This window comes from Acanthopagrus latus, chromosome 3 (genome assembly GCF_904848185.1).
Source record: "Acanthopagrus latus isolate v.2019 chromosome 3, fAcaLat1.1, whole genome shotgun sequence".
Taxonomy (NCBI): Eukaryota; Metazoa; Chordata; class Actinopteri; order Spariformes; family Sparidae; genus Acanthopagrus; species Acanthopagrus latus.
Window position 1 is genome coordinate 765,771 of NC_051041.1, and position 10,103 is coordinate 775,873.

Below are 10,103 nucleotides of genomic sequence, written 5' to 3' on the forward strand. Positions count from 1 at the left end.
CATAGATTTTAAATACAGATAATAAATATGGAATAAATATGGGTGTTAAGGAAATTGACCAGATAGTTCAAAAACAGAAGTGACCTTGTGCAGACATACTGCACAGTGCAGGGTACGGGGTGAGGTCTATATGGAGCAGTGCTGGTTGTACAGTCTGACAGCAGCAGGGAGGAAGGACCTGCGATTCCTCTCCTTCACACACTGAGGGTGTATCAGTCTGTTGCTGAAGGAGCTGCCCAGTGCTGAGATAGTGACCTGCAGGTGGGACTCCTGCACCAGCAGCGATGACAGCTTGTCCATCATCCTGCTCTCTCCCACCACCTGCACTGAGTCAAGAGGGCTTCCCAGGATGGAGCTGGCCTTCTTGATATGTCTATCAAGTCTCTTCCTGTCTGCTGCAGAGATGCTGCTGCTCCAGCAGACTACTCCATAGAAAATGGCTGATGCCACCAGGAGGTCCCCCTGCCCCCCAAAGTACCTGAGCTTCCTCAGCAGATACAGTCTGCTCTGACCTTTCAAAGAACATGATCCTCACAGTGCTTCCAGGCTTCTCCAGGTGAGACAGTGATCTGTCCAGGAGGAAGATGATGGCGTTGTCCACTCCGATGCCAGGTTGATATGCAAACTGGAGAGGGTCCATGAAAGGACTCACCAGAGGGCAGAGATGGACGAGGACCAGTCGCTCCAGGGTCTTCATCAGGTGTGAAGTGAGAGCAACTGGTCTGTAGCTGTTAAAGTCTTTTAGGGGCGGGATCTTTGGTGGTGGTGTCACTTTCTGTGCCAAGTAAATAAGATATTAAAGTACTCATTATATAATCTATATTTATTCTTATAGAAATAACCATATTTTATTGTATTTTGTAGTTTGAATGTTTTTTACTCTAGCTTGTCCTCTCTGAGACACTGTACATTTTTTATGTTCCTAAACATTTCATTTCATTTATTTAAGCAAAAATTTGAGGTACTACAACTTAATACACAGCATCTGAGAAATAAACTGAAAACTAAACGTTTCAGTTAAGTAGAGGATTACAGCAGAGGACTGATGATATCAATCAAACAGAAATTAATGATTTGAAGAGTTTAAAGCTCCAAACAATGGAACACTTTGTGTCCAAACGGATGAAGGTGACAGAAACACGACGTGATGGTCCAACACACCAAGACTGAGCAGAGACAGCGTCACTGTCAACACAGTCTGAGGGAACAAAGTTTCCCAACCTACATCTCCCGTCCTTCAGGGTTTTGCTTAAACATAACAATAAATACATATATTACATTAAACACAATCTTTTATTATCTTATGAGAGAAGAACTACAGGAGAGTTCCTCATGAGTATTTCCAGAAGGATCCCTGTGGATGGGCCCAACTTGTAGGATGGAAACCACTGGACTAAAGTAGATCCAACACTGATTCATCAGTATTAACAATCTAATAATTTCACAAAGAATCAGATATCTATCACAAACAGAACATTTACTGCAAAACTAGTACTACTGTACTTTTACTGTTGACTTTAAATACACATCTGGTCATTTTTGTGGGGGCTTTTGACCAAATCGAGAATAATTATTAATCCAGTGACCTAAAAACAGATAAATCAATAATCCAGAGCAGACCATAATACAATGACACTATGTTATTAACAATTTTCTTTTTTTTTTTTTTTTTACAAAAAACAAGGAGAGAATTACACGTTTCACATGTGGCTTCATCGCCAACAGCTGTTTCTTTAAAGGAGCAATATGTAAGAATTGATGTTAAAACTACCGCCACATTTCCACTGAAGTTAAAACATACATTTCACTTCATAAGATAAAGAGATCCAAATGAATAAAAATCTGTCCGATTCATCTACAGTAGTACAGAGAACAACTAGATACAGGATGCATCCAACAACAGTACAAACTACATACATGTACTCATAAGATACATGTCTTCTGTATATCTGAGGAAACTCTGCTATGAGCAACAAATGCAAACAAACTCTGAGGAGGTGAAATTAAACGAAATGTTTTTATTCAACTCTCATTTTCCACGTTTTACGTATCAAGCTAACACGATCAGGTTCTCTAAGTGACTGTTGTCTCATAGAGCCCATCATAAGTACAAAAGGTATTAAACAAATACATAATACAGTGATGTCACTTCAGTCTTAACTGGTCTTAATATTCAGAGTCCTCTTAGTCTGAGACCGAGACCAGACTGAGTAAAAAAGTAATCAAGTCTGAGACAAGACATTTAAAAAGTTCAAGACTGATGTTGAATCCTGCAAGACAACCACCAAGTGAATGTTTGTCAAGAACACTTCAGATCAATTATCGACCGATGTGTCATTTGTTTTTTTAAGGTGGAAATCTTTCACCACATTCAGAGGAGCTTAACGTTTTCTCCTCTGAGTGTATGGCCATGTGCCTCGTCAAATTCCACTTTCGTATAAATCTTTTATCACATTCAGAGCAGCTAAATGGTCTCTCCCCTGTGTGTATGGCCATGTGTTGCGTCAGATGTTGCCTTACTTTGAATCTTTTACCACATTCACAGCAGCTAAATGGTCTCTCCCCTGTGTGTATGGCCATGTGTTCCGTCAGATGTTGCCTTACTTTGAATCTTTTACCACATTCAGAGCAGCTAAATGGTCTCTCCCCTGAGTGTATGGCCATGTGTTGTGTCAGATTTTGCCTTACTTTGAAACTTTTACCACATTCAGAGCAGTTAAATGGTCTCTCCCCTGTGTGTATGGCCATGTGGTACATCAGATTTCCCTTTTGTGTAAATCTTTTACCACATTCAGAGCAGCTAAATGGTCTCTCCCCTGTGTGTATGGCCATGTGTCGTATCAGATTTTGCCTTACTTTGAATTTTTTACCACATTCAGAGCAGCTAAATGGTCTCTCCCCTGAGTGTATGGCCATGTGTCGTGTCAGAATTTGCTTTACTTTGAAACTTTTACCACATTCAGAGCAGTTAAAAGGTCTCTCTTCTGAGTGTATGGCCCTGTGGTCCATCAGATTTCCCTTTTTTATAAATCTTTTACCACATTCAGAGCAGCTAAATGGTCTCTCCCCTGTGTGTACAGCCATGTGTCGTGTCAGATTTCCCTTTTCTTTGAATCTTTGACCATATTCAGAACAAGGAAACAGTTTCTCTCTAACAAAGTTTCTCTTGCGAATCATCAGCTTTGACTTTAGACCACATCTTTTACCACAGACTTCCTTGTCAGAACTACATCCTACATTGACTGTAACTTCATTGTTTATCTGAGAGTTTAACTCTGACTGAGGCTCTCTGGTCTCCTCCCAGTCACCATCACTGACTTCAGTCTCAGGTTCAGAAGAGTCTTCAGTCTTGTCTTCAGTCTCAGGATGTAAATGTTGATCTGAATATGGTCCTCCACGGTCCTCTCCACCAGCGTCTGTCTCCATCTGTTCAGATCGTCTTTGATGAAGCTGTGAGGACAGAGGTTTCTCTACATCATCTTCATCACTCTTTACAAGGACAGGAGTGAAGGTGAACTTGGTGAGGTCAGCCTCCTCCTGATTGGTCCACAGCTCCTCCTGTTCCTCTTTAATGTGTGGGGGTTCTGGTTCCTCCTGGCCCACACTGGAGCTGCACTCCTGCTTCTGAGGGGGAACCTCATCTTTGCTCACCGACCGCTGGACGTCTGCAGGACAAAGGAAATGAACGGAGAGATGTTATTGGAACAACAACAGGAGCCAGGCTGGATCACTTTGGGATCATTATAGATCCACAGATTCTTCTGTTTTGTAGCTGGTGACTGTTGCCAGCTGGACATTTATCATCAAGCCCAGTAAATAAAGAAGCAGCCGTGTCACTGATGTGTTACCAGTTCCTTTCCTGAGGTGTCATTAATGTATAAAAAGTCTGACAGTAGTTTTATTAAGTCAGTGAAAGTATTGAACAAGAAGGAGCTGGTTGATGACGAGCTGCAGGCAACAGGCTGCACACCTCCAACTTCTCAGTGAAGAAACAAACTCCTTCTCACTGATTAATGGCATCAGGTTCTCTGTTTTCACTGAGTTGAAAGCTGACATATTGCCCAAGAAGCACTTTAGCCCTTCACACTGTCTCATCAGTCAGCTGTCATTACTCTCATCATGTTACGAGTGAAATGTGACTCCTGCTACTCTGTGCTGCAACTCTGCTGCTGATGCTGCTGCTACACAGATGCCTGCAGCAATTCCCAACTGTTTCCATCAGCGGACTAAGTTTATATTTTTTTTAAAGCCAGACGACAGTGAGCAAGTTGGTGTAACAATACGACCACCATGTCGATCAACCTTTGGCCTAAGGTGATAAGGTACCATCCATCCATCCATCCATCCATTTTCTTCCGCTTATCCGGGACCGGGTCGCGGGGGCAGCTGCCTGAGCAGGGACACCCAGACTTCCCTCACCCCGGACACTTCCCCTAGCTCCTCCGGGAGGATCCCAAGGCGTTCCCAGGCCAGCCGAGCGACATAGTCACTCCAGCATGTCCTGGGTCTTCCTCGGGGTCTGCTCCCAGTGAGGCATGCCAGGAACACCTCCCGAGGAAGGCGTCCAAGGGGCATCCGATATAGATGCCCGACCCACCTCAGCTGGCTCCTCTCGATGTGGAGGAGCAGCGGCTCTACTCCGAGCTCCTCCCGGGTGACAGAGCTCCTCACCCTATCTCTAAGGGAGCGCCCCGCCACCCTGCGGAGGAAACTCATTTCGGCCGCTTGTATCCGGGATCTTATTCTTTCGGTCATGACCCAAAGTTTATGCCCATAGGTGAGGGTAGGAACATAGATTGACTGGCCTTTCGGCTCAGCTCTCTCTTCACCACTACAGAACGATACAACGACCGCATTACGGTGGCTGCTGCACCGATCCGCCTGTCAATCTCACACTCCATCCTTCCCTCACTCGTGAACAAGACCCCAAGATACTTGAACTTCTCCACTTGAGGCAAGAACTCTCCCTCAACCTGGAGGGAGCAAGCCACCTTTTTCCGGTTGAGAACCATGGCCTCAGACTTGGAGGTGCTGATTCTCATCCCAGCTGCTTCGCACTTGGCTGCAAAGCGCCCCAGAACATGCTGGAGGTCCTGGCTCGACAGAGCCAAAAAGACAACTTAGTCCACAAAAAGCAGTGATGAAATCCAGTGGCTCCCGCACCGGACCCCCTCTGGCCCCTGACTGCACCTAGAAATTCTGTCCATAAAAATAATGAACAGAACCAGTGACAAAGGGCAGCCCTGCCGGAGTCCAACATGCACCGGGAACAGGTCTGACGGCAATGCGAACCAGACTCCTGCTCCGGTCGTACAGGGACCGCACAGCCCTTAGCAGAGGGCCTCCGACCCCGTACTCCCGGAGCACCTCCCACAGAATGCTGCGAGGGACACGGCCGAATGCCTTCTCCAAGTCCACAAAACACATGTGGACTGGTTGGGCAAACTCCCATGAACCCCCGAGCACCCTGCGGAGGGCGTAGAGCTGGTCCAGTGTTCCACGGCCAGGGCGAAAACCACATTGTTCCTCCTGAATCTGAGGTTCGACTATCGGCCGAATTCTCCTCTCCAGTACCCTGGAGTAGACGTTCCCAGGGAGGCTGAGGAGTGTGATCCCCTGATAGCTGGAACACACCCTGCGGTCCCCCTTTGTAAATAGAGGGACCACCACCCCAGTCTGCCAGTCCAGAGGCACTGTCCCCGCCACGCGATGCTGCAGAGACGTGTCAGCCAAGACAGCCCCACAACATCCAGAGACTTGAGGTACTCAGGGCAGATCTCATCCACCCCTGGTGCTTTGCCACCGAGGAGCTTCCCAACTACCTCAGTGACTTCGGCTTAGGTGATGAATGAATCCCCCTCTGAGTCCCCAGCCCTTGCTTCCTCTATGGAAGGTGACCCTCACAATACGTTTGGGTCTGCCGAGTCTGTCCAGCTTCCTCCCCTGCCAGCGGATCCAACTCATCACCAGGTGGTGATCAGTTGACAGCTCAGTCCCTCTCTTCACCTGAGTGTCCAAGACATACGGCCAGAGGTCAGATGACACGACCACAAAGTCGATCATTGACCTCCGGCCTAGGGTGTCCTGGTGCCACGTACACTGATGGACATCCTTATGCTTGAACATGGTGTTCGTTATGGACAAACTGTGACTAGCACAGAAGTCCAATAACAAAACACCACTCGGGTTCAGATCGGGGAGGCCGTTCCTCCCAATCACACCCCTCCAGGTAACACTGTCGCTGCCTACGTGAGCGTTGAAGTCCCCCAGTAGAATGAGGGAGTCCCCGGTTGGAGCACTCTCCAGTACCCCTCCCAGGGCCTCCAAGAAGACCGGGTACTCTACACTGCTGTTCGGCCCGTAAGCCGAAACAACAGCACGTAAGGTACCGTCTACACGTATCAACTAGCTTATGTTCAAACACGGTGTTAGTAAGGTTAGTTGTAGGTTGTGATTTGATGCGGTTGGAGGATCTCATTTTAAGAGGTGTCTTGTCCACTAACCAGGAAATCCATTGTTCACACTGTCATACAGCCTTAAGTGAAACATGCAATATTCCTCATTTGCCCCTCATATTCTTTATTCACATTATTTATTAAAAGTCTGTTTTCCCCCCAACAGCTTCCTCGTCACGTGACCCACTGATGCCAAATCAAATGCTGTAATGTTTTCCTCCTCTGGTTGAATGAGACACACATCTGTTCATTGGATTTTAGTGCTCCTCACGTTTTATATCAAACATTCTTTAAATGAAAATCGATATTGTCATGTGACCTAATGGACTTCCTGTTGCACAGTGTGGTGCAGAAGGCCAGAGTGTTACGTCACCCCCAACATGTTAATGGCAGTTATCTTGTGACGTCATGAGTTACTTTTAAAAGTCACGTTACTCAGCATCACGTTGTTTCTGCGGTTATGGTTGAAAGTAAACAAAATGGCTGACTCGAAATGTTTCACGCGGGAGCTCCATCTTTTAAAACATTCTGGAGGCAAAGTGTCAAACTGAACCGAGTGTGAAGCAGAGGTGAGCAGAACCAACCAGAACCAACCTGCTCTGTGTAACTGGACCCGAGGCTGGAGAACAGCGTCCAGTAGTTTCCGTTGTCGCTCGTTCTCCTCTTGTGAACGACACAGTTCCTCCTCGTACTCTGCTATCGTTCTTTCAAACAGCCCAGATATCTCTTCAGCAGCCGCAGTCAGCCGCTGCTTCACCAACAAGCTCAGCATTTGGACTTCAGACATTTTCACACAGTCACACGAACTTTGTCTCCACACGAACTCCGTCACAAACACCGTCTGCTCTCCATCACACACTCGCTCTGTTCACAGCTAGCATGCTAAGCTAACGTGTGTAGAAACACAGTGTTGGCCTGACGACGGGACTCGTTGCCAACATAAACAAACGCACTCGACGTCATTTCGCTAGCGACAGTAACTATAGTCACTTCCGCTCGCCCGTCAAAATAAAACCTGAATTTAACTCCTAAACAGACCACATATTATTAGACAATAATGAAACAAAATGTCAAATGGATGGACATTCTTCATTATGATCCACAACTTCTCTTTGTGTTGTCACCTTCTGTGCCAAGTAAATAAGATACTAACCTACTCCTTATATAATCTATATTTATTCTCATAGAAATAACCCTATTTTTATTATATTTTGTAGTTTGAATGTTTTTGACTCTTGCTTGTCTTATTTCTGTCTATCCTCTCTGGACACTGTACATTTCTTATATTTCTAAACATTTAAGAAATTAAAAATAAAAACAAAATGACCAAAGAGTTAAAACTGTAAATGTCCAGCAGAGAGCACACAGCACATGTAAAGCTCTTCAGACAGCCTGCAGGTTGATGTGCAGACACATGGAAGCTGTGAAACACTTTATTTAATTTAGTTAAGTTCAAAGTTGAGGTACTTCAACTTAATACACAGCAGCTGAGATATAAACTCAAATTTAGACAATGTTTCAGGTAAGCAGTACATTACAGCAGAGGACTGATGATATCAATCAAACAGAAATGAAAATAAATCATTTTACACTTTATATATTTGATCTTTTGTTTTTCTTCTCACAGCCTCCCTGGATATCAAAGAGGACGGATGGTAGTAAGTCCACAAATCTGATTCATGATGATTCAACATACATGATCACGCATCTTTTCTTACTTGATGGTACATAACTGTCCTTACCCTCCGTTAAACTGTTGCTTCCTCTGGTTTTGTTTCTTCTTTGGTAAACACCAGTTCAGGTGTAGGAGAGATTTGGGACTCCTTAGGGCTACTCCTGTCTCGTTCCTGCAGCCTCACAACTCTTCTGTCTGGACCTTCTTCACATGTTTGGGCTTTTTTTTCTGCTTGTGTGAATACTCACTTTGACCACAAGAGGCTGAGCCACTCGTCTACCTCATTTTCTCAATAGGATTTAAGGCATTTATGTTTTCTTCCAGTGTTTGAATAAAAGCTGCAGGGACACACACTCTGCTCAGGTCATTTGTATAATGATTTAAAGGACGATGCCAGGTTTCCTCAACGCAGCTCAACGACTGTAGCGCCCCCTTCTGGAGCTCCCTGATGGTTATAATGGCACTTTGAACATACAGTGACTATTACAGCCATAAACTATGATGTAACATGAAAAGGCTGACATATCAGAATGAAGGCATGTTCCTGTTGATCTGATTTGCTGATAATTCACAATATTCCATCTGTGACAGTAGATTAGCACCATTTATAACATATAACCTGCTGTCACACAATAGATTCAGCTTGTGTCCAGTGTGCACAGAGAAGATCGAAACTCCCCTGGAAGAAAACTTAATTGCATTAAGATTTGCTCAGAACATGAGGTGTGGTGCACTTCAGTCTCTTGTGGTCAAAATGAGTATCACAAAAACAAATACTTGAAAAAAATTGTCCTGTCAAAAGTTAATCATTTTTACAATCGGCTTCTCACATGAAGGGAAAAATATCTCCCGAATTTGTTCATTTATTTTTAGCTCTGCTTCAGACACTTCCTGAAAAATTACATCAATAAGAAATACGATAATAAATACAACTTTTTTCACCAGTTCAAGTCATAAACAGTCGAGAGAAAGGAATTTAGATCAGACTTTGAAAATGGTTCACCCGAGTAAAAAAAATCCTTGCTATTCATTATTTCTACCTCCTTATAAATGAAGCAAATGTTCGACATGTTTTTTTTCTTTCTTTGTGTGAAAACATTGTGTCTGTTTGTCTCAGTGATGAGCGTGTTTATTTGGAACCAGAGCAGGAACGTCAGATCTAATCACAGCTGGTGCACTCATGATCGGATCATTCAACAGATGTTAACACCAAGTCTGAATTCCCTCCGTGAGGCTGTGAGGACTCACCATCACATTTGTGTCTTTTGAGCTGATAATGCCAAATGAATCTTTTGTCACAAACGCTGCAGCTGAATCTTTTCTCCCCGGTGTGTGTCACCATGTGTTCTTTCAGACCTCCTCCTTGTGTGAAACTTTTCCGACAAACTGGGCAAGTAAAGGGTTTTTCTCCCGTGTGAGTTCTCATGTGTCTCGTCAGATTGTATTTACGGCTGAATCTTTCGCCACATTCAGAGCAGCTGAATGTTTTCTCATCAGCTTTACGCCTCAAGTCACCTTTATTTTTCTTCTCAGAGTTTAAACCTGTTTGATCCATGTTTTTATTTTTGGTGTGCTTCCAGTCACCACTGTCATCACTCTCAGATTCAGAAAAGTCTCCAGTGTTTTTATTATCACTTTCAGGATGTAAATGATTATCTGGATCTGAGTTCCCAGCTGGTTCTGGTCCTAAGCAGTCCTCTTCATTATTTTCTGTTTTCACATGATCAGTTTGTCTTTGGTGAAGCTGTGAGGACAGAAATTCATCTTCATCATCCGCTTCACTCTTCACAGTGTCAGGAGTGAATGTGAACTTGATATCTGCCTCCTCTCCCCCTTTATTCTGCTCTCCCTCTTGATTCATCGAGACTACATTAAGCTGTGAGGACTCATCACCACATGTGTGTCTTTTGAACTGATACAGCCAGGTAAATCTTTTGTCACAAACGCTGCAGCTATATGGTTTCTCCCCTGTG

At 44.4% G+C, this 10,103-nt stretch overlaps 1 protein-coding gene and 1 long non-coding RNA gene across 3 annotated transcripts; one reads left to right on the plus strand and one right to left on the minus strand.

The window, feature by feature from the left end:
* Positions 1-2,126: 2,126 nt before the first annotated feature.
* Positions 2,127-7,417, minus strand: LOC119017282 (gastrula zinc finger protein XlCGF8.2DB-like). Of its 2 annotated transcripts, none has more exons than XM_037093888.1 (2): positions 7,040-7,417; positions 2,127-3,665 (listed from the first exon to the last, which is right to left on the minus strand). In XM_037093888.1, exon 2 carries the CDS (start codon positions 3,424-3,426, stop codon positions 2,347-2,349), a length of 1,080 nt encoding a protein of 359 aa, XP_036949783.1. In that variant the 5' UTR covers positions 3,427-3,665; positions 7,040-7,417; the 3' UTR covers positions 2,127-2,346. The 2 variants fall into 2 exon arrangements, with proteins under 2 accessions (XP_036949783.1, XP_036949782.1); XM_037093887.1 differs by having other exon boundaries at positions 7,050-7,413.
* On the plus strand, positions 6,286-9,333 carry LOC119017339. The gene is made up of 3 exons (XR_005074407.1): positions 6,286-7,024; positions 8,083-8,179; positions 9,248-9,333. It is a non-coding gene; the product is annotated as an uncharacterized LOC119017339 (long non-coding RNA).
* The last annotated feature ends 770 nt before the right edge of the window (positions 9,334-10,103 follow it).